The sequence below is a fragment of the Ctenopharyngodon idella genome, chromosome 16 (assembly GCF_019924925.1).
Source record: "Ctenopharyngodon idella isolate HZGC_01 chromosome 16, HZGC01, whole genome shotgun sequence".
Lineage (NCBI taxonomy): Eukaryota > Metazoa > Chordata > Actinopteri > Cypriniformes > Xenocyprididae > Ctenopharyngodon > Ctenopharyngodon idella.
Window position 1 is genome coordinate 31,855,473 of NC_067235.1, and position 26,964 is coordinate 31,882,436.

The 26,964-nt window shown below is 37.0% G+C and overlaps 2 protein-coding genes and 1 long non-coding RNA gene across 5 annotated transcripts in view; 1 reads left to right on the forward strand and 2 right to left on the reverse strand.

Annotated features, from left to right (window-relative positions):
• Nucleotides 1-4,658, forward strand: part of spire1b (spire-type actin nucleation factor 1b) — a 33,576-nt gene extending 28,918 nt beyond the window's left edge. For both annotated transcript variants that reach the window (XM_051866314.1, XM_051866315.1), the window contains one exon: nucleotides 18-4,658. In XM_051866314.1, coding sequence (XP_051722274.1) covers nucleotides 18-276 — 259 coding nt within the window. In that variant the 3' untranslated portion in view covers nucleotides 277-4,658. The remainder of the gene's footprint in view (nucleotides 1-17) is intronic.
• A 3,320-nt stretch (nucleotides 4,659-7,978) lies between these two features.
• On the reverse strand, nucleotides 7,979-10,122 carry LOC127497661 (uncharacterized). The gene is made up of 2 exons (XR_007925600.1): nucleotides 9,798-10,122; nucleotides 7,979-8,120 (listed from the first exon to the last, which is right to left on the reverse strand). It is a non-coding gene; the product is annotated as an uncharacterized LOC127497661 (long non-coding RNA).
• A 1,143-nt stretch (nucleotides 10,123-11,265) lies between these two features.
• atp6v1c1a (ATPase H+ transporting V1 subunit C1a) lies at nucleotides 11,266-22,386 on the reverse strand. Of its 2 annotated transcripts, none has more exons than XM_051865914.1 (13): nucleotides 22,192-22,386; nucleotides 20,610-20,769; nucleotides 18,430-18,497; nucleotides 17,312-17,397; nucleotides 17,131-17,225; nucleotides 16,419-16,510; nucleotides 15,879-15,977; nucleotides 15,706-15,774; nucleotides 14,895-14,987; nucleotides 14,685-14,778; nucleotides 14,493-14,590; nucleotides 14,117-14,243; nucleotides 11,266-11,896 (listed from the first exon to the last, which is right to left on the reverse strand). In XM_051865914.1, the coding sequence occupies exons 2-13, from the start codon at nucleotides 20,739-20,741 to the stop codon at nucleotides 11,798-11,800; spliced, it is 1,152 nt and encodes a 383-aa protein (XP_051721874.1). In that variant the 5' UTR covers nucleotides 20,742-20,769; nucleotides 22,192-22,386; the 3' UTR covers nucleotides 11,266-11,797. The 2 variants fall into 2 exon arrangements, with proteins under 2 accessions (XP_051721874.1, XP_051721875.1); XM_051865915.1 differs by having other exon boundaries at nucleotides 20,610-20,760; nucleotides 22,192-22,357.
• Between the last annotated feature and the right edge of the window lie 4,578 nt (nucleotides 22,387-26,964).

Consider the following 26,964-nt stretch of genomic DNA (forward strand, 5'->3'; position numbering starts at 1 on the left):
TTTTCCATCTTTCTAAGATTATCTAAGAACACTCGGCAGTCGTCCTCATCTCAGGAGGAAATTGAGCTCCCGAAAGAGCTGATGGAAGACTGGAACGCCATGGAGGTTTGCGTCGACTGCAAGAAGTTCATCTCCGACATTATCGCCTCCAGCAAGCACAGCCTCTCTCTAGCCAACAAGCGTGCCCGCTTGAAACGCAAGACTCAGTCCTTCATCATGGCATCTGAGAAGGGCGCAGAATACGTGCCGTCGGAGAGAACCATCAAGGAGGTTTAGACGCGGATCACGCCGTATGTCATCCTGTTGTAGTTGTATAGATTAGAACCGGTCAAGCCGTGTTGTACAGAGCCAATAAACTCGTATGGATGTGTAGAAGTTCTTCCACACATGGGCCATTTTCTATTCTATGCTATAATTAATGAACTTTATGACTCATTAGGGCCTTTTCAGTCTTGAAATATTTAACCCTGGGTCACAATCCTGGGTTATCTTATTTTGCGTTTCAAGTTGAGCTCCTGTTTAGGCTAGTATTGTATGGTGAATTTTGTGGGCGAAATCCAGACATTTCAATAGGAATCAACGCGATTGTATGAAAGCCCATTTCCACTAAAAAGTCATTCTTTGGTAAATCATAATTATGACAAAAAGTCATAATTATCAGATTAAAAAGTCAAAATTATGACATAAGATAAAAACTTAACATTATGATGTCAAAAATATGGCATAAAAAGTACAAATTGTGGCATACTAAATTGAAATTCACAGTCATTATGACATACTAAGTCAAAATTATGACATACTAAATCGAAATAATGACATTCAAAGTCATAATTATGACATACTAAGTTAAAATTATGACAAAAAAGGTCAAAATAATGGCATAAAAAATAATTATGACATAGAAAGCAATGGCTGTTTCACTACTAATTTCAAAGTTCTGTGTGACTGCCACAAGGGGGCGAAATGCAACAACCATATGCGATTGTCAGAGATAGTGGAAAGGCGGCTTATCACCGCATTTTTCACACTTCAAGATTTTGGACAATGCCGCTTTAAGGCAAGCCTCCAAGCATAATGCAAAACGTAACTCTGCGGTACGCAGGGAAGGAGACCAGAGGCCGTTTTTTTTAATGGATGTCAATGGAGGAGAGGCTTCACTGCTTTTGTGGGAAAACGGCTTATCATTTAATGATTCAACAGCCTGATTGAATCATTAAATTTTGGATTGTTCTATTTTTAGACTTACACCGCTGTTTTAAAAGAGCAGTCAGACAATATTGGGACAGGTAGGGTTCAGTTCAATGACAACAAGGCTGTAATGTGGTTGATTATCAAGGCACATGTGATCCAAGTTGGCCGTTGCGCTTTCTCCAGTGGTAGTGCCACGGACCCTGGTATCTCCTAATAATAAGAGCATGGGGCAGGGAGGGACCAGTGCGAGTTAGAGGAAGTGTAGTCTCAGCCTGAGACATCACGCCCAAGGACCGTTGGCTGAAAGTCTGATGCATATGGCACACTTAACTGGAAACATTTTCAAAGTCGTCATCTGGTTGGTTGAATTCTACAGGATGTCCGGGAGGCATGTGTGTCTCGTTCTTTAACGGTCCGCCCGGAAACAAATGCCGTGACGGCAAGCCCCCTCACGGAAGAAGAACGTTACATGATTGCGTTACATGTCAGGCAAATGTCCTCTTGGGCGGTCCTTGGCCAATGAAAGCTGCGATAGAGTCCAGAACTTCTGCCGTCAGTCTGAAGGTCTGGCTACATGAGACTAGAGGAAGTGGGGCCTCCTCGGTCAGTCCGTTCATGATCGCCTTCAAGGGCCCTCTAAAGGGCAGGGCCTGGTGTGGTCACACTAGTTGCACAGCCCTGAATAAGACCATTTTTGATTTGCCACTGCATTGCAGGGCTAACAACGAAAAAGCAGTGCTAAAGAGCAGGGTTTCATAACCCTGGGTGTTAAACGTTCCCTTACCCGGGGTTAAAAGCAGGGTTTAGAATGGTGATAACATGGGAATAAAGGTCCAGTGTGTAATATTTAGGAGGATGTATTGACAGAAATGCAATATAATATACATAACTATGTTTTCAGTGGTGTATAAAGACCTTACATAATGAACCATTATGTTTTTATTACCTTAGAATAAGCCATTGCTATCTACATACACCGCGGGTCCCCTTACATTGAAGTCGCCATTTTGCGCCGCCATGTTTCTACAGAGCCCTAAATGGACAAACTGCTCATTGCTCTCTGCTGTCTCAGACGATGACATCTTTGTCCTGTGTCGGCCACCAAAGCTTCTCTGTGCTTCGAAAGGGAGGGGTGAGCGGTGGACTGAGCCGCAATTCGCAACCTCACCACTAGATGCCGCTAAAATTTACACACTGCACCTTTAAATATGAAAGCCCATTTCCATCACATAAAAAAGTCACAATTATGACATACTACTAAGGTGTAATTATGACATAAAAAGTCAAAATTATTTCGACTTTTTATCTCATAATTATGACTATGTCTTAATTAAGATCTACCAATGCATGATTTCCATATATTTTCCTAGTTATAAATTGGAAATGAATGAACTCTCAAGTCGTGTACCCAAGTTTCCGAGTTGGGCGTGCCATAAACTGTAAACATGGTGGGGGGAAACAATGATTTCTGATGTGACTACTATTTTTTTATTAGTTGTTTCCACAACAACTACATCACTTTGTTTTGTCATTAAAGTAGTGCATACTTGCAAATGTAAATAATGATTTGAAGCTTATAGTATGTTTTATACACAGTGAAAATAGCCTGTATTTGACCAAAATTCCAGAATCGTCAGCATGCTGACTATCTAGATAGCCCGGTTAATGTTTATATGGTTGTCAATGAATGGGACGCTAAATATCATTTTGCCGTTAATAAGATTTTCTCTATAAATAGGCAAGAATAAACCTGGTGTCCTCTGTGATTCCTCTTTCCGGCTTGAATGCGATTTTCACAAGTCGTTGTACGTCCGTAATGTGATGTTAGGGCTGAACTATACACTGAATAATCACTACTTTCACAATCTCTCAATGTCTCATGACTTGCAACCAGGGTATTCAACAAGAAAAATGCAGGACTGGGACGAGAAAAGTGGGCATTGCATATTGATCTAAATAAGACCAGAAGCATGCATTAAGAAAGTAATAAGAGTCCATTTTGAGTTCATGTTGACTTTAAATGTATAAAGGTTTACAATTTATTATGTGTGTCTCGTTTATGGACATTTAAACCAATAAGCACAAATACGTCACTCAACACAGAAGCTGAAAATCAATTGGGATTCTGTTAGAAACACCATGAGATCGTTTTTTTTATTCGTGACTTTTGTATATGTTGGCGGTGTGTATATAGTTGTACAGCTCATGATATTCATATCTCTGTGATTTGACTGTAAATTATGCGTATGTTGATTGACTTTAATAATTCAAGGTACCCCTGCAAGCCGTATGCGCCGTTTTATTTATTGACAGGCATGATGAGGTCAGTCCAGGTTTATAAACATTAAGAGTTGGATTTATTTTTAGTACATAATTTATGCTTTATATGTCAGGTAATATTCTGGGATGTACAACTTTTAATCATGTCAGTCAGAGATTTTTTGATTATTTTGTGGTGGTGATGATGATGATGGTACCAAAATCTCATTCAGGAACTGTAATTATTTCAGTAGATCTTCCCAAGCATTTGGACAATGAAGTATTGTGTCGTTTCATATGATCTGGGTCAAAGGTCAATGCAATCTCGACTCATTCCCCATTTAAATCTGATCTGTCAATCACACGTTTTGGGGTCAAACATTAATTTACAGTCAGTTTCTTTTTGAGAACTATTTGCGAAGGCATCATCTGTAAAAGAGCTATTTTATCTCGTTTTTTATTATCTGGGGATTGTATTTTTATGTTTGGACCAGCTGATACGTTGGATCTCACTTTTTTGATAGTTTATTTCTTGCATTGTTGTGGAATGTTTTATAATATTCATTTGATGTTTTCAGTACTTATAATTTTTCTAGTTGTTTCTGTCCTCTTTGTTTTTATTCTTCTGATAATGTAACAATCAGTGTTTAATTTTATAGAAAAATCTCATTTGTAGCTGGTGAATCACTGAAGCCAGATCTTGTTGCCTTTTTCCTTCAATAATCCAGTATGAAATGAAGAGAGACTGATATCAATGTGCATGAGTGCTGCTGAGACACCATTGTGAGGATGTTTGTTTTATTCATTAGCTGTGAGGAAATCTGTTTTATTCATTTGCTCTGAAGTGTCTCTTGATTCCTTCTTTAAAGCAATTCATTTGCCTTATAAACACTGCCTTTTTAAGCATTGCAATATCAAGTCAATTTAATATACAGTCCCAAATCATGTGTCTGTTTACAGTAAAACTGCTCATGCATTTTAACATCTGCACAGATGCTGTAGATTTTTAAACTGCTGACTCACGTTGGAGTATCATAAGACTCATCATTGAGGTAATAAAAACTAAAACAACATGTAAATAAAAAAGCAGATGCAATGTGCGTGCATGAGAAACAGTCCACATGGTACTTTGATCTATGACTGTCATTTTTTCATTTTTCTCAGCCAGTGATGATCAACAGAATAAAAAAAAAAAAAAACAATAATAATTGTGGCGTGAATTTTACTCATTTATAAATAATTATACTATGGGGGCTGTTGAATGCTCGAATCTGATTGGTTGGCGAACGTTCTATGGTGCGTTATGGAAATAATGGGACATATGGAACGTTCTAATTATTTTCAGGGAAACGCACGGCTAAAGTAGTTCTAGGCAGGTCTTGACCGCATTACACAGTTTCATATCACTTCGCCAAATGATTTCAGTTATTTCAAAAGGTCTTTACAGCCTACAACCGCAAAATAAACAAAACCCACAACGACACCGACCAAGCAAATAAATGTAGTAAACAATAGGATAAAAACGACAAATTATTGTCATGGTTTTTGCCACAAAATACGTTTTATTGTGTCCTGAAAGCGCCTGCTCTGCTCTCTCTCTCACATACAGTACGGACACACACTCGCACAGAAACGTGTTGTCCGCGCTTCTCTGACGACTTAATCAGGAAAATAGTTTAGCAAATTAAAAACTACATGACATTTCTCACCATCGAGGTAATAACTGCGCGGTTTTTGAGGTAGATAAACTTACAGTTTCGCTATTAGTAGAAACACTGCTGCTGCCGTGAGAGAGACAGACTAAGGTAGGCTAATTCACATGTTTATTCTCTCTCTCTCTCTCTCTCTCATAACTGCGTTAATAACTGTATTATTCTGCTATCAGTGACTCAAGCTTCCATTACTAGTAATGAAATGACGTTTTTGAATTTGCAACGGAGGCTTGGGATGAGATGCGTAAGAAATTAGTCCCACACACAAGAGTGTTTTAAGGACAAAAACCTGACAAATGTCTTGAAATACAACATCTGAACAGTGTCTTGAGGTGTGGTAACCGTAGCAGGCTATAAGCGGAATAATTTACTTCGGACCATTGAATTGTTAGAAATTAATGCTCCGCTTCGCGTCGTGGTGGCCGCATTACCACCTCGGGTGTGCATTATTTTCTAATAATTCAACCGCCCCTAGTCAGTTATTCCTTAAGTAATTTATTATATGTGAAGCCTAATGTTCGCTTTAAAACACATCACAGCATTCTATTCTATTTTGTTCTATGTAGATTTTCCCCTTCATTAGATTGACTTTTGTCATATTCATTTTTACTGTATACACTTATTATTTTTACTTATTTCAGCTGATTTTGGGGTCAAATATGATATGCACATGCGACACCTGTTGGTAAAATCATCACACTTTACAATGTTTATATCAGTACAGGATGAGACAAACAAACACATTGTTGAAATATAAATGTCGTTTATAAGATGTAAAATTGATGCAAGAAAATTTGATTTTAGAATGTTTATTATGCTCCTTTTTAATCAATTGCTTAGTTTTGTAGTAAAATATCAAATCAAAATATTCTTGTGCTGTTTTTACTCGGGGAATCCTTTCCATCGTCCATGTAAAAAATGTCAAAATTATGATGAACAAATTGACTGATTCAAATCAAACATGTTACTTCACTAAATCATAAATAAGTCAGCTTAAATTCCATTCAGGAGGAACAAGACAATGTTATGTTTGAATGTGTCTTCATTTCATACAATCACAACCTGAGACATTTGTATATCTGCATTATCAAACAGACTCATTAGGCACTAGTATATCACTAACCTGCACAATACTGATGGAAATACATAATACCTGCAAAATATTAAACATGAACAATGGCAGGGTAATAAATAACATTTGAGTACTTCAGAAACAGATGCAGCTCTATAAAGGCTTGATCCAGTTCAAAATGACACGTGTTGCAGCATGTTAGGGTCGCCGTCTGCTCCAGCGCTCAACGTTTACATGCAGACAAACAGACGGAACTAGATCAGATCTGCCATCTGATTTAACGTGCATTTAATTATAATGAAAGTCCCTCATTAGACTGTGGCACTGTGATTGTGTTTGACGGCAGCAGCTCTTCCACAAACTCTCGCGTCAAGGCATCACCTCAGCGTTTACAGTCGGACGGACACTTTTAACCCCTTCAGCGATTTTCTTTGATTTACTTTTAACCTGCAAGAAAAGAATATCGGCCTATAAAGATCCACTGCATGGTGAGATAAGATGCATAATATACAGTGCCCGGCCAAAACAAAGTCGCTGTTTGGATTTAAATAGGCAAATACTTAAAAGTTTATGATTGGATCATTATTGCAGTGATTATTATGTTTCTAGCATGTTATATGTTTGGCAACAGTTCTTCTAACCGTAATTGATGGAGTGTGTAGCTTTTCAATTCTTAAAGGGGACCTATAATGCCCCTTTTACAAGATGTAATATAAGTCTCTGGTGTCCCCAGAATGTGTGTGTGAAGTTTCAGCTCAAAATACCCCACAGATCATTTATTATAGCTTGTCAAATTTGTCCCTATTTGGGTGTGAGCAAAAACACACAGTTTTTGTGTGTGTCCCTTTAAATGCAAATGAGCTGCTGCTCCCGGCCCCCTTTCCAGAAGAGGGCGGAGCTGTAACAGCTCACTCTTCGGTTGCTCAACAACAACAAAGCTGGAGAATCTCACGCAGCCAAAATGAGGATTGTCAGTAACGGTGTTCAGCCTTACATTGTTCAAACCGGAGTCGGACACTGATGGAGAGACTCAGGAAGAAGTTACAACTTTTAGAATGAAACTGGACGTTTCTGAATGGTTAGTGGATAAATTTATGTAGTTGCTGTGGAGTTGATTCAACTCATCGACTAGCATGTGCCGTCATGTTAATCTTTTGTGCAAATCCAGTATTGAATTGACCCTCGTTTGTGAAGCAGTCCGGCGTAAAATGATGGCATGTCAACAACACTCTACTACAACAACTCTTCCTCTTCTCTAAAGCAGCCCAACATGGACCCACCCCCTTTATTGCGTGTTCTCGCGGGCGGGGTTTATGTAAATTTTAGGGTTACTGATGTCACCAACTCAGGAAGAAGCTCGTTGTAGTCCCTACCAGCCATTTGTTGTAGTCCTTAAACAGAGAATTCTTTAAAAGAAAATATCTCCCTTTGCATTGAACTTTGAGCGTTGTAACTTTGCAGATGTTGTTTATGCTCAAACAGCAACATTACACACTAACTAAAGTTAAAAAAAGTGAAATCATAAGGACCCTTTAAGCTTTTGCCTATTTAAATCCAAATTTGGCCGGGCAGTGTATCATAATAGATGGAGATAAATGGATGAGGGTCTAGCTCATCTCTATATAACCCAAAATCAAAAGAAAGAAATATATGTTGCATGAAGTAAAAGTCACTTAAGAACTGTATCTGTCTGTTTGATTATGAGGTAAAATATGACATGTGACCATGAGTGTTGATTCATCTGACCTCGTCTCTGTGCGCTGGTCTCCTTTGGGTGCTGTCGGTGAGCGTTGCACGTCTGCCGCACTGTGTGCCGGCGTTCACCAGCTTCTTCTCCTTAGCAGAAGAGCCTCTGGTCCCTGTCATGGGCTTCTCTTCTCTTTGACCTTTACAGCAACAACACACAGAAGTTCTTCATATGCATGCCATGTACACCAGTGGATCTCAAACGTTTTGACTCCAAAGGCTCCCTAGCTGTAGTTTTGATTTGAATCAATGGGCACTCCTACAGTAGTAGCTAAAAGTAATGTCCGTATTAAAAATGCATAGGAAAAACAAAGCTCACAGGAAAAAGCATACATTGACTACAATCAAAGACTAGATATAAAAGACGGTGTAACGCGCAATATGGTGGAATAAGTCCCGCCTTCTAAATAAAAGAGCCAATCGCCAATTGGTAAAGTCATTGCGTCACTGCAGCTGCCGCTGGACGCTCCAGTTGGTATACTTGCATGACTGAGGTGTTTCAAAGATGGCTGCAGAGTGAAATGACTAGCCTTAAAGGGATAGTTCAACCAAAAAATAAAAATTCTGTCATCATTTACTCACCCTCATTTTGTTTTGTTTCTTTGTTCTGTGGAACTTAAAAGAAGATATTTTGAAAAATGTGTGTAACCAAACAGTTTCTGGTCCCCATTGACTTCCATAGAATTTTTTTTTTTCATACTGTGGAAGTTAATCAACTGTTTGGTTACACACATTCTTCAAAATATCTTCTTTTGTGTTCAACAGAAGAAAGAAACTCATACAGGTTTGGAACAACTTGAGAGTGAGTACTATCCCTTTAAAGGGACTTTGCTACAACATAATCAGTTATTATTAATATTCCATTGGTTCTCCCTTGTTTTTGCATGCGTTCATAATTTCTTTGTATGACAGCCTGGCCAAGAATAATGTCGACACACTTTTGGCGTGTTTCATTGCGTTATTATCACAAATAAAACAATTGACTCCAAACCAACTACGCAATATGCTGACAAAATCTTTAACACATTTTTTATAATATTTGAATAAGGGTGAAGATGTCAATTTTCCTAAGCTGGACATCACTTTTGGCCACTACTGTAGTTTCTGTAAATGAAAAAAATAACAATAATAATTACAAATAAAATTAAAATACTTAAATTTCAGGATTCTAGAAGTTTTCTCAGGGTTCCCACTCTATTTAACCAATAAATTTACAAGGCTCTTCCAGTCATTCATGATTTACTGGATAAGAATTAAGAATAGAGATTTTCAAAAATATTTTTACTCACAATTTCTACCCGATAAAATATTTTAGAGCTTGGCATAACTAGTAAAATATGTATTCATTATAAAATGCCCATTAAATTTTAAGATTTTACATTTACATGACTTTTAAATTAATATATCCAGGTTGACAGTGGGAATTCTGGTTTTTAAAATAAAATTAAAAAACAAACTTGACAGTGTAAATCAAAATAATTTTATTATTAACGCTTGTTTTGTCTTATTTTAAATAATTTTAAGTCGTGACTAATACCAAATTACCACAGTGTTCATAGTAACTATGGGATTTGGGCACTGTTGTGGTAAATATTTGTTAGGTATATATTCTATATTTCTATTTGTTCTGTGTATTATACATTATGGGCCTCAGTGAGGGTGTCAGATTACCATATTCATATACAGTAAGGTACAACATGAATGCCATTTTATATTTTCATGGCAATACCATGGTACTTTCATAAGGGTGTGTATCACTAATCATTTCTATAGTTTCTATATTATGTCTGTATTTAATAAAGATGATCGTGTCTGACCTGATCCGGCTGCAGCTGCTGCTGCTGCTGCTGTTTTCTCATTCTCGCTCGCGCACTCGCCGGTTCCGTTACCGGCAGCTGTCCGTTGCGTCTCCGTGTCCGTGCTCGTGAGCCACGTCGACTCGGTGTCTCTGCTCTCGTAATATCGGGGTTCGATCGCGGCGGATCTGCTTCCCCCGCAGCCCATCGAGCCCGTGAACATCCTCACACACACGAGCACAGATATGCAGTCATTCTCGCGCAGGGATCAGCAGATCTGGTGAGACACACGCGGCGATGTTGTGCGTCATCGTGAACGCGCATTCATATAAACGCGCGCGTGTGATTTCAGCACAACGGACTGAAAGCTGCCAATTATTTAATATAATTTATTTATTTATTTTTTCATTAAAAATGGCATTTTCAAAGCATTTGATATTTTAATCGATTAATTCATAAACAGTCTCTTTATTTTTTATAAATTTAAAAAAATGACTTGATCTGATCATGGCTAACTGAATCTTTGTTAAATTACGTGACAAGTGCCCCTTATTGAATCACCCATTCTGTTATTCTCAGCTATTGATTCTGGTATCATTTATATTTTAGTTGTATATATGGCAGATTTTACTAGACCTATTTCGTTATTTAACATCTTTTCACTTCACATTCAAATTTGCCAATACACGCTCCTTATATGGTGCTGAGCGACTGTTGATTACGTAAAAGTTTTGCGCGCGTAAATCACAAAGGCGCCAGATTAAACTGAGGAGAAAGATTACCAAGGAACAACTACTTAAATTTCGGTCTGTTCCTCACACAAAATCTGTTGTATGACTTCTGTAGACTAGGAATTGTATAAGTCGTATGGACTACTGTTATGGTGTTTTGGAGCTTGACGGCTTCTTGTGTGTCCAAAAACCAGCAATGCGTTTGAAACCACGTACGGGTGAGTAAATAATGACATGCGTTTCATTTTTGGGTCATCTATTACTTTAAAATATTTGTCCTGCAGAGTATTATATCGCCTTATTTATTTATGGATATTTTAAAATTACTTTACTTAAATGAATTTTCTTAAAGGTTTTTATAGTTTCAAATGAGGGCGTAACAAAAAAATTCTAGAGTAAAAAATATTAAAATTTTATAATCAAATTCACAAAATATTTAAAAAGCAGGCATATCTTAATTCATAATTAACCATTATTATTACTACTTTGTATGTACAGATTCCACTTAATTTTTTTAGAGATAATTACAGACTCATGTAATCCATCAGGGTTTTTTTTTTTTTTTTTTTTGAAGTATATATTTTATACTACTTGCATTATTAAAACATTAATAATTTAAATTCTAATTTACAAGGAGCCAATTGCAATTGGCCTTCTTTCCTGCATTAATTTGCACATTTTATTGTGATTGACCTTCTGGAAATGCAAATTTATTTGGTAAATGTGCTTAATAAACAACAACAAAACAACACTACACATTTTATGTATTTATATTAATTTTATATTTTGGTTCCATGACACAATTTTGCACATATAACTCTTTAAACACCAAATGTACATAACATCACATTTATATTGCATCTTTGTAACATTTTTTCTCTCTCATTTTGTTTCTTTAAATGGACCACTGGTGCATTTTAAAGAATACGGGTTAAAAACACAGTTGTCCACAAACAATATCTATCACTGACATCAGATGTAACTACTACACATCACAAAAAAAATGAATGGAATGACTTAAAATGCATAATTTCATTTACCTGCACATATGATAACACAATGACATTCTTTAAAAAAAAAAAAAAATGTAAACAACGTACTAGGGGCAGCAGATATAGATACTCTCCTGCCGTCATTGATTGAACAGCAATGATAAGTATCTCTGAATATGAATGAGCATGCATGACAGGGTGACTAAAACAAGAGTTCGGCAATATACAGTTTAATTTAACTTAGATTTATTCACAGAGACAAAACAAAAAGAGGGGCACATGATTGAGTATGGTTCTTCTATTTGAAGTCCAGCAGGTTGCAGTCAATTTTGTAGTACACGTAGGGATAATATTCTTGCTGACTGAGGTTCAAGCCAGGAATGTCCATAGCAGATTGCTGGAACAGGAAAAAGACACCATGAAATCAAAATTGACATTCTTATTTTTTATGGAACATTGCAATAGTTGTTATAAGTTATTTATCCGTGCACATCATTTTATTTAATTAATGTGCCTCGTAATCTTTAATCAAAATAACTTCCCCTCCCTCTTGCAGCAACATCTCTTCTCTGATGATGTGTTTACTGGCGTGAGGGCGGGACAACCTGTCACTCAAATGAGATTGACCAATAGCAAACCACAATTCTCCATGGACAAAATCAAGTCGTGCCCTACAGTTATACATCACAATAGGTTACAAAAGACTATTGCAAATTCCGTTTAATGCCGACTTTAAACAGGCCACAACAATAAAATGCCACTGTGCCACACACTTTTTCAGCAGCCCAAAACTGAAAAGTTTTATGAGTTACAGTGTTTCCAATTAACTACCTACTTAATCTGTGCCGCCAGTTTTATAATAAACCGAAAATATTTTAAAACCTCTCATAATAACATAAAAGTTCTCTATTGTTGTTTTGCGCCATTGCTTTGGCAAAGTATCTGTCAAACTAACTAAAATCAAAAGCGCAATATGGCTTTGTGGCCATACCAAATTGCAAAAGACTGCGATTTAATTAAATAAGTATATAGTCTGTTTGCACTGCGTGTTTCAAAGCGAAGTGTGCACTTTGCTAAGTCCACTACTGCCCCTGTCTTTCACGGTGTTCCCCAGGGTTCTGCTCTTCGGCCTCTTCTCTTCATCATCTACATGCTTCCTTTAGGTAACGTTATCCGTCATCATGTCTTTAACTTCCATTACTACTAGAGGTCGACCGATTGATCGGCCGGCCGATATATCGGGCCGATTTTTGTCATTTGTCATTCATTTTCCGCTGCATCTCGCGCACAGTTGAGCACACAAGCCTTTCAAAGTATACTCCTTTGTCCATGAGCGCAGAAAAACGGATTTAGTGGACTGCTGTTTTGAAGCTCTCAAGTCACTCACACATGCCTTGTTGTGCACGCGGATCGTCCTGCATGCGGACGGGGTGTGCGAGCCTTGAACCAGCTGTAGTTTAGGCTACAGGTAAGCGCGGGTACCAAAACCTGGTAACGAGCTCAGCGGCTAAATTATTATACAAGCCTGCGTTGTATAGATAAACTCTGACGTTATCAATTCTGTTTTTGTACGTTACTGGAGAATTTCTCTCCCTCTGAGGCTGCGTGTGAGACGGAGCAACTCACACTCTGCAGCCGTGCTTTGTTGACACACAGCTTCAACTAACGATGGCAGGGGAAAACAGACTGTTTTGAAAGAGTAATTACGTTGTAGCCTACTAGAATTGATGCCGACCATGTTTATCATAAGTGCAACAAGTCATTTGCATGTGAAAGTAGAAGCATGTGCAATTCAGACGAAACTTCTGGCTAAAACGTGCATATTAACTTTCCTCATTAAATGTGTCTGTGGGTCCGACACATAGCCTCCACGACGTCATCGCTCATGTCTATGCAGTTATGAGCAGCAGGCTGTGTAAAATGGGTGAACTCTTATTTTTATCATCACTTATATTATGGCTATTTGGCTTACAGTATAGAAGCATGCTTCAGAATAATTTTGAGAAGGTGCTTAAAAAGTTGAGCCATGTATTATTATTAGGAATTAGGCTACTACTAAGTTAATTTGACAGTCTAGATTTTTAATTACCTGTTTTGTGTATTTAATATTTAATGTACAAATTATTTTTAGTGCAGTGATTGGAGAGGCTTGTGTTGTTCAGTAAATGTTTAATTTAAGCAATTTTCTGTATAACTTCTTATTACTTAACTGTTAGATTTTATGAGATGAAGGGGGGGAAAAAAGAAAATCGGCCAAACATATCGGCCAAAAAAAAAAAAAATCTGCATCATACATCGGCTGCCCTGATTTCTAAATATCGGCATCGGCCAGAGAAAAACCCATATTGGTCGACCTCTAATTGCTACGTAGATCAAAAAATTTGACTTAAACGCAGCCCAGGAACTGAGTTTTGCGCCGCTGCACTAGAGGGATGGAGGTCCAGCCCCTATAGTCTCACTGATGTTATCACTATTAATCAGTTTCAATATAGAAATCACCTATGGAATTTTTACTTTTGGAATGCAACCGTTGCCCAAAATGCTGTAAATGCCACAAAACAAAGTAATTCCTTATATTTAACACAAAAACACAGCCTAGGGCCAAAAGTAAACTTACGTCAATAATGGCAGCTGCGCTGCTGTCCAGGTGCTTATAAAGATCATACAGAACTTCCCTCAGTTTCTTCATGTTCTTCTTGTTGGGCTGTAGCAGCATTGCTTGGAAGTTCACAGGCAATCCATATCTGTTTATTTAGAAAAAAGAAAGAAAAAATTGTTGTTTTAAGTCTAGATTTTCACTGTGAGAGATTTACAAAAATAAACCTGATGTGAAAAATTTTCTTCTTTGGACTGGGTAGCAGGTTGCAAGTTTTGAAAGTTAAAGTTGGCATAATACAAAAAACTCTTATTTCAAAAGAAAATTCAATAATCATTTGATTCCTCATGATATGCGCCCTCTAAGAACCTAAAGAGATGTTTTGTTGTGTCGTTACCTCAACACTGATTCCACAAAGACCCTCAGAGCCTTAATATGGATCCAAGCAATAAAAGCCTCACTGAAGTTCACTTTCAGCCATCGAACTAATGGACCCTGCAGAGGACACATGTATGAAAGAATTAAAAATAACCAAAACTGATGTATTAACATGCCAGTTGCTCTGAGGATCCATATAGCCGATACATACAAACTGCTTTTTCTTGTCAGTTGAGAGTCTGGTCATCTCCTCCTTATCTGCTTTCATTTCTTCCTCGTTGTACTGGAAGTCACGAACCGTGAACCTGCAAAGCAGACACTGGGATGACTAAGGCATTAAGATCCTTAAACTGGACATTTTCTCAGACATCTCAACGGTGTGATTCATGACCGCATGGTGGAGCTAAAATTGGCTGTTTACTTGTTTTCTCTGGCCTTGTGTCTGAAGTCATCGATGGCCTTTCTGAACAGTGTGACGGTAAACAGGCCGCTGTCATGGTCCTCAAAAAGCAAACTGCCAAGGAGGAAATAACACTAAATATTTAGTGTTGTGTAGCAGGGAGAATGTCCTATTCATATTTCACTCAAAATAATAATATTTTGCATGAAGAAAATTCTCAAAAATGTAATTACTGTAATGCATTAAAAATTATTTAATTTGCAACACATTTATACATCATGGTAGTAACTGTTGGACTGTTCATTTATGCTTATTTTAATACAAAAGTGCTACTGTCAGTAACAGTCAAAACATTACTTTAATCACAAAATGACAATAACCAGTGCAAACCAAACATATTTTTATTTTACATTACAGACAGATGGAAAATGTTGTCTGTTTGTTCTGCTGCATTAGTTAATTGGTTTCCTTAGTAACCGGCATAACACTAATTTGTCTAGTTAAGTCCTAAACATGTTCTCCTCAAGCCTCAGACACATTGATTATGCCTTTTAGTCAAATCAAATCCAAACAACCTTTTGCATGTCAGGTTTTCCAAAATCCCATTTAATCTCTGTAGTTGTTCAAAGAAGCACCTTTTTAAAAATGCACCTATATGAAACTATTAAAGTAAATCATTTGATTATCTAAAGTCAAATGACTCATGGTCTTATTACTTGATAAATTCTACTTTATTTCTATTTTGTGACAAGGTCCATGATCCCTTAGATTTGCAAGACATTTCCAGGAAAATAAAAGTAAATAACTGACAGAATTGTTGCAAGTTGCTTACTTTGTAGACCGTGGCACTACCATTTCTGAAAGAGTCTCGTATGTCCGCTGCCAGTCGGCATAATTTGTTCTGAAGGGTTAGAAAATAAGCTGTCAGCATGAGGAAAAATTCAACAAAATAGGTTTGTATGCATCCACAAAGAGGCTATTTATGTTTTGGAATATGTCACTTACTTTGGTACCACCACCAGCATAGTAATGAGGTACTCCGAATCCAGCACAAAATCATCTTTCTTGACAATATCAGCCAAACTCCTGGTCAGCAAGCTTCCGCTGGAGAGACCACAAAAATCACATTTGTTCAGAGGAAAATGCTTTTTAAACCATGACTCTCAAAGTCATTAAAGGAACCCTAACATAGAAATTATGACTTTGACTACTTTCTTGGAGTTTGTCAGTATAAACTGTTTTCTGGAAAAGAGATGCGTGAATATTCTTCAAAAAAAAAAATACTTTGTGTTCCATGAAAAACAAAGGAATTTTCAGGATTTATAACAGGTAATATTTTCAATTTATTTTGATTTTATTTTTTTTTCGTAAGTTGCCTTGTATATTATGAACTTACTCAATAATAAAATTCAATTAATATCAATGCATCTAAACAAATAAAAGGTTTCCAGGTTACTAAATGTATAATAAAATAAAGCCCAAATAATGCATGCGAAATAAACCTCCTAAAAATAAGAGTTAATCTGAAAGTTGGAATTTACTCACGCGTTCTTCCTCTCTAGATTCTGTAAGTTTCCCTTCAGGTTGTTGTAGGCTGATGCTCGAGCCTTCAGGTCATTGTCAATCTGTGAGACTTGCTGTTGAACAGCAGGGGGAGAGAGTTTCATTTAAAACAGCATCTGAGGTGTCATTCAAGCACCAGAAGCCCAAATCAGAACAGTAAGAATGCATATCAATAATATATGTGACCCTGGACCACAAAACCAGTCATAAGGGTCAATTTTTTGAGATTTATACATCATAAATAAGCTTTCCATTGATGTATGGTAAGATGCAACTAAATCTGGAATCTGAGGGTGCAAAAAAAAAAAAAAAATCAAAATATTGAGAAAATCGCCTTTAAAGTTGTCCAAATGAAGTCCTTAGCAAAGCATATCCACTCACAAAAAATACATTTTTGATATATTTATGGTAGGAAATTTACAAAATATCTTCAAGGAACATGAACTTTGACCTAATGACCTAATGATTTTTGACATATAAGAAATATACCTGTGCGACTTATGACTGGTTTTGTGGTCCAGAGTCACATATATTAAACAGGGCTGAAAGATACATCAAATATTCAAAATACATTCCCAACGAGTGGTATAAAATTAAGCAACATTTTGAACAACCACAAACGGTGATAAACAAAAGGTCATTGTGGATTTTAGCCCCATAATTCAAATAGAAATCACTGAATCAGATCACTTGCCTTGGATATAATCTCAGAAATGTTCTTCAAGGATTGTTTGATAGGGTATTTGGCCATGTCCCACTGGAATCTTGTGACGTAGGTGACCAGATCGACTAAAACACAGCATGGAAAACAAGAAAAAATTCAACAAAACCAGCAACAGATCCCATTTCATTCCATAGATACCAGTGATTCTTACCTCCATTTGCCAGGAGGTTCTCCTGGACTTTATCTCGACTGTCCTCCAACACGTCGGCCATGTACTGAGCCACCTTCTTCACCACACTGTGAACGGCATCAAAAGACATCACAGCCCACTGAAAACTCTCTCAAATTCTCAAAGATTGAAGATTGTCCAGGACACAGAATTCATCAAAACATCACATATATATCAGGTGATTCAGAAGCACTGAGGTGTCCAGGAAGCCCAGTTTTATTTAGTAAAATTACTTCAGATGACGTCACATTAGACTTTTTAAAAATGTGAGAACATTCTGGCTGTCTACAGATATATATATAGCCAAAGCATGCTTTAGTAATATATATTGGCCATCTAAAGCTCTAGATTTATCAGATGCAAAAGCACTTGACTTGAGGAGTATGTTTGACTTTAGGGAACACACAAAAAAACAGAATCTCACATCTATGGATAAGCCATAAGTCATGTAATTTAAATATGGTTGTGGAAACAGAAGCTAGAGCGTCACCAAACTGCTAATAACTAATTTTAGGCATATGCCACTGTAACCTCACCTCTATATGAGATTCCTCACCACACCAAAGTAAAGAAACATGCTCTTTGACATTAGGCATTGATATATTACTGCTAGAAACCACAACAACTCAAATCTGCAAGACATTTCATTCTTTAAGACAGAAAGGCCTTTAGATTAGTATTATTATAGTCACTATAACTCATATAGGGTGAGCGATTCAAAACCGAAAAACCTAACCTAAATATTAGAGTTTGATGCATAACTCATCCCACACGGTTTGTTTTACAGATAAGAATGATTACGGTTTACAAATTTCATCTGACAGACAATGGCTTAGTTGAAACAATGGACCTAAAAAAAACCTAGAATCTAAAAACAAGAATTTCATACAGACTTGAAATTCGAAACACATCTCTGTTTACTTGGGACACAAAAGCAACCACCCATTACACTATAGCAACACCTTAGCAACCACCTTATAACACCTCATCAATCACACAGAAATATCCTGGCAACCATCCACACATTGTGACATGTTTTGAATAAAAATGTAAAAAGAATTGTGGTGCTGAAAGTAAAAAAGAAAGAAAAAAAACTTTACCTCTCAACAAAAGAGTCCAACTTGGCCAGCTCATCAGACAGCCCCACAAGGACATCTAATGTCCCGACCTGCAGCGTTTAGAGAAAAGAAACCGAGACACTTTGATCACCATCCAGTATAATGAAGCAATACAAACACAGCCATGCTGGATTTGATCAGCATCGGCCCATAGAGACAGCAGGGGCCGCCGGCGCTTAGAGTGGCGCCGCCTCTGTTCTCATCCTGTCAGGCGGAAAGTGACTGGTCAAGACGACACAGGGCAGCAGGGTCACTTGACCCTGGGAAATAGGAACGAGACTTGCCTGGCTGATTTTTGTTTTCAAACAGGAACCCACATGACACAAAGATTTCTGTGGACATTTTTAAATGATGCAAACAACTTGTTTTTTGTAACAGTTTTGAAACGTACAACTGAAAACAACAGCGTAAATTATTCATCATATATATGAAAAGTTCAGATACAAAAGCTGCTAAACGCCACCTCCGTCAAAAATGAGAATGATATTGAGCGAATGCTCTCCACACATAGTAGATGTCAATGGAATCATATGTTTTCAAGATGAATGACAGTGTGTGTATGAGCCACTTTTAATTGCCGAGCTGCAAGTTTTTATCATGTTTTGTCCATCGTTACAGTGGCAATGACAGGATTTCAAGCGTAGCAAGTAAACACGACAGTGTTCCTTTTGCTGCTGTAAAAATGACAGAAATAGACGTTTTACTATGTCTTATTGTCCAGAGAGGTGGACTTAAGAGGTTATTGTGAAAAAAGCACACATGGACTTATGTGCACACATGGTTTTACAGCAAAAGACAGTCAAATTTGTTAAATACCAATGAATTGACTAAAGTGACATTTAAGGCATTTCATTAACTGTTCAACCTTTTCATTGCCATTAAAGCGACATTACTGAACCTAAACATAGGAGCCTGATGAAAAAAATGCTCATTTAAAAGAAAAGATGTCAGATGGATTTAGAGGTTTTTGCGATGGAACTCTTCATATATAAATATATATATATTATATATATATATTAGGGCTGCACAATATATCGTCACAGGATATGTGATATCAAGTATAGGGATCGTAGTTGATCCATACGGGTCCTCTGCTCCCCGGTTCGGAACGCATGTGATTTGTGGATTAATTGCAAAGTTTAACCATCATACAGTGACAGTTTATCATTCGCATGTGTTTTTAAGTCCTGTCAGTTTAAACATCAAGAGCAAGAAGACTGGAACTTGCGCATTGTCGCGCAAAATGGCTGTCTCGGTGAGTGTCTTCGTAAACACAGTCGGTTTATGTATTGTAAACAATTGAGAAAGAAAAGGGATGCGTATCATTATATTGGATCCTTGCTTTCGTCTTAAAGTGACAGCAGCCTAATAAACCCGCAGCTGTTTATGTCACCAATGTTAATCAAACCACAAAAGAGAAAGAGAAAATAACTTTTGTAGCTTTAACAAAGAAAAATTGTTTTAATTATATTTATATTTAATTTATTCAGTGAAGACTTTGCAGTGTTGTTTTACATTTGATTATTCAATGTCTGTACCTGAATACAGTTAGATTTACCTACATAAAGCACTGCTTATTTCATTTGTATCTTATTCTATTTTTCTATTCTATTATGCTTGTAATTTGTTTATTATTTTCTATGCAGATGCACTACCCCAGAAAATCACCCCAATTATCCTAGAATGATTAATTCTTTATAAATAGAGCTATTCAAATCATCTAATGAAATTTTTTTCATATCGCAGAAAAACAAAATATAGCAAGTAATTATATGAATTAATAACATTCAGAAAGTTAAGAAACATTAATTTAATCTTCAGAATTTAGTTAATGTGTGTTAATACTAATTTGAGTAATGTTTGTTTATACCTGAAACAAGTTGATGAAATGGAGAGAATAACGTTTTTATTTTCATTTCTTTCAAAATATAATAATTAAAAATATAATGATTAATTGTTAATTATAATGAAATTATCATTCATTTAAAAGAAGGTATAAAAGGCAGAACCCCCAAACTATCATTACCAATATCAGCAGATATCACTCTGAATAATCGGCTATCGGTATCGGTGGAGAAATTTAGTATCGGTGCATCTCTGTCCAGAACTCAAAAGGCTACTTAACTCAGACTGTAAAAAGAGGAAGAGGAAGAGAATGTGACCTTGAGATCAGGAATGTTGAACTTGTTGTTAGTGGACAGATTGTTGGTGCGAGTTGTGGCAGTCATTAGTTTGTCCCATGTCTGCTGGCAGGTTTTCTCTCCAGGAGCCGAAATCAACCAGAACTCTGTCATGGCTGCTGAGGAACAAGTACTGAAGAGTCTAAAGCAGAAAGATGTTGACAGGCATTAATAAACATCGAAATGTACAAACTTCACACTGCACCACCAACTAGTGTTTTACAGATAAATCAAGAAAATGCAACAATGCTTAGATTAATATAGGCCTTAACAATAAAAAATTATTTTCAAAAATTACTCGGAAATTAATTTAGAACCACTTTTAGGATTTTCAGGAAAATAAAAATATACATTTATATTTTTCAATTAATATTAGATTTTATATTAATAGGTAAGGCATTTTTAGAAATTACTTTAATGCAAATTTAAAAGATTTAATTTAAAATTATAGCTGTGCAAATATCTCTAAAAAAAAGACCCAAAACAGACAAAATTATTCACAATAACTTGCAGACAAGTTTTCCTCTACAAGAACATACAAAAACAATATCTTCCTGATGAAATACTTCAGAGTAGTAGACCATAACTAAAAAACAGTTGTATCAATTATAGACATTCATTACTTTAAAAGCATGAAAAATCATGAATAAATCTATATACTTATCTAAGTGTATTTATTTCATTATTTTTACTTGATTACCTTACATTCATTTATTATTTGCCTTGACTACCTTTTTTGATTTTATAGGATAAATGTGCTCATTACTTCTGTTGACTTTTTTTTTCTTAATTGTGGTTTAAAATTTTGTTGAGCTTTCTGCTAAAGTGTAAAAAAAAATGTTCAATAAATATATTTATGTAAATCAAAATTTCAATATTCCATGATATTTTCCATGACAGTAAGACCCTGACATACAGAATTTAAAATATACACTTCCACTTTACATTCATATAATTTGAACCTGAAAATATTAATTTTGAATAAAAAAATGTGTTCATGTTATTTGGAAAATGTACTTTTAGTTTCAGAGCACTGCATAAATCAATGTACATTGAAGTAAGAGAGAATATTAATTTTTGGACATGACTAGCCTGAACTTACTGGCTTATTTCCTCAAAATGAATGAATGACACTTGACAGTCACGAGTTAAAGCAGAGGACCATGAGAGCGACCTTGAGTCTGATGAATGGACACTGTCTGATTAGAGTAATAATCTCATCTGATCTGTCTCACTAGTGTAGATATCAGATGTTCGATCATATAAGGTCATCAACAGTAGCAGGCTGCAGATGGCTCAAACCATCACAATGTAAACACGCAGTATTTCAAACATATAGTACAAGAGAACTGGACAAATACACTCAAATCGACACTGCGACACCTTTGAGATGTTTAATATTAAGTGACAATCTGAAAACACATACTTAATAAAATTTTTAAAGCATATAAACACAAGATGAACCTCAGAAACCTCTAATCCACACTAGCGAATACAGCTAAAGCTGCAGACGTTACAACGCGGTCACACAAACAGCGGCGTCTTGTTTCTCCAGCGGTCTTACCTTAACGTGAACGAGATGACACGACGATTATTTGGTAGTTTTAATTAAATACCTTTCAAAGGATCAGTCTTAGGATTTGATATTCATTATGACACTACACTCTTTCCAAAGGCTTCACTCACGGTCAGCTGATCGACTGCTGTGATCCGCGCATGCGCAGCAACAGGCGACAGCGACACCTGGAGATCTGGAGGAAATATGGCAGCTTCTTTTTTTGAGCACACTACGTTTGTTTTGCACTACTTGCGAGGTCAGTATCAAAAGTAGCAGTCAGTATGTGGTGTTTCCACCAGCTGCTTTAAGTGCTACAATGCATCTCATCTTCATGGACTGCATCCAGTTTGCCAGTTCTTGAGATGTTACTCCACTAGGCCATGTTCAGACAGCCAGCAAAAATCAGATTTTTTGCATATCCAGATTTTATCCAAATGGGTTTTTGAAAGTCTGTTTTTTTCAAATCTGATTCAAACCACATATAGAGGTGGTTTGAAATGCGATTCCAATCAGATTTTTACAGATGCATCTTAGTCTGGCTGCTCAAATCGGATTTCAAATAGTCTTTTGCGTCACTCTTAACATGACACACAATGTTAACGTCAAAACTGGTAACAGAAATGGCGGAAGTATTTATAAGGTGTTCAAATGAGGGGCTTTCTGCCTTTTCATAGTTCCTAGAACTCTTGGTGGATGTACCCGGATTTTGCCATGTTTGCACCACAGGAACTAGGAACGATTTTAGTTCTAGGAACTCCTTTTGGGGGAGCTAAATTAGCTCCTACTTCAGAGCAGGGTCTAAACCAGGAACTATCAGTGACTTAAGTGTACGTTGATTGGTCATGCGCACACTGGCTCCCAGCATTTTTAAAAAGCTGTGTAAACATATTTACTTCACGAACATGGAAAACAGCGATAATGGCATTGATTTACCTGTTGTCTGCAGTTCTTTTCTCCGCCTCGAGGATATGTAATACTGCAAATTGTCACGTCTCTTACCCCTACTTTTTGCTCTTTCAGTCACGTAAATTATGCGTTTACATGGATTATTTCTCGGGGAACAATCCTAGTGGCTAGTTCCTAGAACTGAGTTCCTAGAACTATTCGGTGCGAAAGCCAAAGACTCTTACTTGGAGAGTGAGACAACGCACCTCCATTTTCCCTCTATCACCTATAGGGTACGCCTACGTTTTTACCAAAGCAACCTATGCAGATAGGTTGGGGGCAGTTGTGGCCTAATGGTTAGAGAGTCAAAATTGTAACCCAAAAGTCACGGATTCGATTCTCAATACTGCCAGGAAACTGGCAATACTGAGCAAGACACCTAACCCCCAATCACTCCCTAGGTGCCGCAGTGAATGGCTGCCCACTGCTCCGGGTGTGTGTGTCCACAGTTTGCGGTGTGTGTTCACTACTCACTCCTCCTAATGTGTGTGCACTAACTTTTGAATGCAGAGGACAAATTCCGAGTCCCGAGTACCACTTAATAGTGTGGACAGTCTGCATGAAAAGATCTGATTTGAGGAAAAAAAAAATCCTATTTGCCTGCAGTCTGAACATAGCCTTAGTGTCTTAAGGACTGTTCCACAGGTGCATGTGCAAAAATTGTTTATGGTTCATTGAACAAGCATGAAAAACATTGTTTAAAGGGGTGGTTGATTAAGATTTCACTTTTTTTAACTTTAGTTAGTGTGTAATGTTGCTGTCTGAGCATAAACAACACGCTCAAAGTTCAATGCAAAGGGAGATATTAAAGAATTCTCTGTTTAAGGACTACAACAAACAACTGGTGACTTCACTAACCCTAAAATTGACATAAACCCTGTCCCCAAGAACACACAACAAAGGGGGCGAGGCCATGTTGGGCTGCTTTAGAGAAGAGGAAGTGTTGTTGTAGTAGAGTGTTGTTATCATGCCGTCATTTTACACCAGACTGCTTCACAAACGAGGGTCTGGATTCGCACAAAAGATTAACATGACGGCACATGCTAGTCGATGAGTTGAATCAACTCCACAGCAACTATATAAATTTATCCACTAACCGTTCAGAAACGTCCAGTTTCATTCTAAAAGTTGTAACTCCTTCCTGAGTCTCTCCATCAGTGTCGACTCCGGTTTGAACAATGTAACGCTGAACACCGTTACTGACAATCCTCATTTTGGCTGCGTGAGATTCTCCAGCTTTGTTGTTGTTGAGCAACCGAAGCACAAGCTGTTAAAGCTCCGCCCTCTTCTGGAAAGACACATTCTGGGAACATTAGAGACTTATATTAGATCTTGTAACCCTTCCAATAACCCTAACCCTTTCCAATAAAGATAAGTGAAGTGTTTTTTTACGTTATAAACCAGAATCCTTATCCAAATTATAATAGGCCCAATATCAGTTCTAAAGAGAAACAGCACTCTTGTAGCACAGAATCAACAGCTGACTGTTACTTTTATTCATCATGCCATTACACACCTTTTTGACTCAATGGCCTCTGAATTTATGAAGCTGACTTTTCCCTGGAGGTTAAAGGCAGGAATGCCCAGTCAGCAGGCCCAAAGAGGGAGGCACAGCATTCTTTTTTTGGATAGGAGTCCCTCTTCCTGGCAGCGGGTGTCCCCCACCCTGAGTTCGAGGAAAAGCCCACAAAGGGATATGTTTATGGAGTTCAGTAGGTCTGGGGTGCATTGTTTGGGATACAATGCCGGGACTGGCTGGAGCCAAACCCCCAGATCAAACACCAGGGTGGGCTGCCCACTGACTGGCCGGCGGCCAGACCGATAGGGACATGTCTGGGCACGCGTGCTCTAATCAGTCACCCGCCCGCCAGCCCGAGTGGTTGGGGAATAAGGAACATTGCTTGTTTAGTCTCTAGGGATGTCCAGCCCAGAGTCCATGGGTTCCAATTTGTCCCAAGCTTTTTGTTATAACCCTTGCATCCATTTCCTTAGTTTCCAACATATGCACAAAACATGCAAATACACAATTTGGGGAACACAAAAAAGGATAGCAAGGTGATTGAGAAAGGATTTCAAAAATGATAGGTCCTCTGGGGCTTCGATCATAACAATATTTTGTCATTAACAGAACAGTCAGATTCTGTCATATTTTGGGTTCATTTTAATCCAGCCATATAGTAATTTTTAAACAATAGTTGAGTTAAATAAAACTGCCCAGCACGTTGGGCAAACATTTAACCCAACCACTGGGTTAAAACAACCCAATCGCTGGATTTGTCCATCCTTAACCCAACTTGGGTTGTTTTTAACCCAGCATTTTTAGAGTGTATTTACTAACCCTTTTAGCTTTTTTCCATATAGTCTGTCAGTTAATATTAGTGACCACGTCTGTCAATTAAGCTACAATACACTCTAAAAAATGCTGGGTTAAAAACAACCCAAGTTGGGTTGAAAATGGACAAACCTAGCAGTTGGTTTAAATGTTTGCCCAACCTGCTGGGTAGTTTTATTTAACTCAACTATTGTTTAAAAATGACTGTATTGCTTGCTTAAAATGAACCCAAAGTATGTTGGAAATTAACATTTAATATATTTAATAAATGAACATTTACTAATAAGTTTAATGAATAATAATTAAACAATAAACATGTATTAAATTGCTTATTAATAAATGTTTATCTTTGATTATTATTGTTGCCTCTAGTAATTATGTGTCTGATTTTTAATTTTAAAACGTATTTTGGGTTCATTTTAAGCCAGCCATAGTCATTTTTAAACAATGGGTTAAATAAAACTGCCCATCATGTTGGGCAAACATTTAACCCAATCGCTGGGTTTGTACATTTTCAACCCAACTTGGGTTGTTTTTAACCCAGCATTTTTTGAGTGTATGACAAAAAAACACCATGTACCTATCAAAAATATATATGACTCATGCACAATAAGTCATATGATATCTTTTTGTGAGGAACAGACCAAATTTAAAGTAGTTGTTCATTGAAAATAGTCCCATTTGCTGCAGTTCTCAAATCTAATTGTCCATTCTTTGTATTCGAACTGAATGGGGATTGATTAGTGTACAAGTTAAAACTGATGGGTTTTTTGTCAGGATAAGGTTGAATATTTATTGGACTTCTGAGGTCAAGGAAAAGTGAGTTCATTTGGGTGCTGTGTAATGGGTGGAGAGATGAAAGGTGACAGATAGTGATGGAAAACAAAAGATAAGCTCTATTGTTTTTGTTCTCGCCGTCTATCTTTTTACCTCACTGGCAATGGCCTTCAAATGTTTTTAACGCATAAACATGGTGTTTAAATATAGTTGAATGTAGCAAAGCAATAAAACTGTTTCCATTTGCTTACGATCTTTAACAAGATCCTCTACAACTGAACTCAGTTTCATATTTTGTTTAAATTTATCTTAACCCTGTAAAGTCTGACATATAAAATAATAGTCAGGAAAATAAAAAAATCAAATGGAAAAGTTTATTGAACTTTTAGACTTTTTGTTGTTGTTGTTGTTGTTGTTGCGCATCATTTTGCATGAGCATCAAAAATATGCAATTTGGTGCATATGCTCATATTAATGGCCAAAAATGCCGTTTTACACCCATAAGTCCTTCGTTGATCTTCGGAACGCAAATTAAGATATTTTTGTTGAAATCCGATGGCTCAGTGAGGCCTGCATAGCCAGCAATGACATTTCCTCTCTCAAGATCCATAAATGTACTAAAAACATATTTAAATCAGTTCATGTGAGTACAGTGGTTCAATATTAATATTATAAAGCGAATAGAATATTTTTGGTGCGCCAAAAAAAAGCAAAATAACGACTTA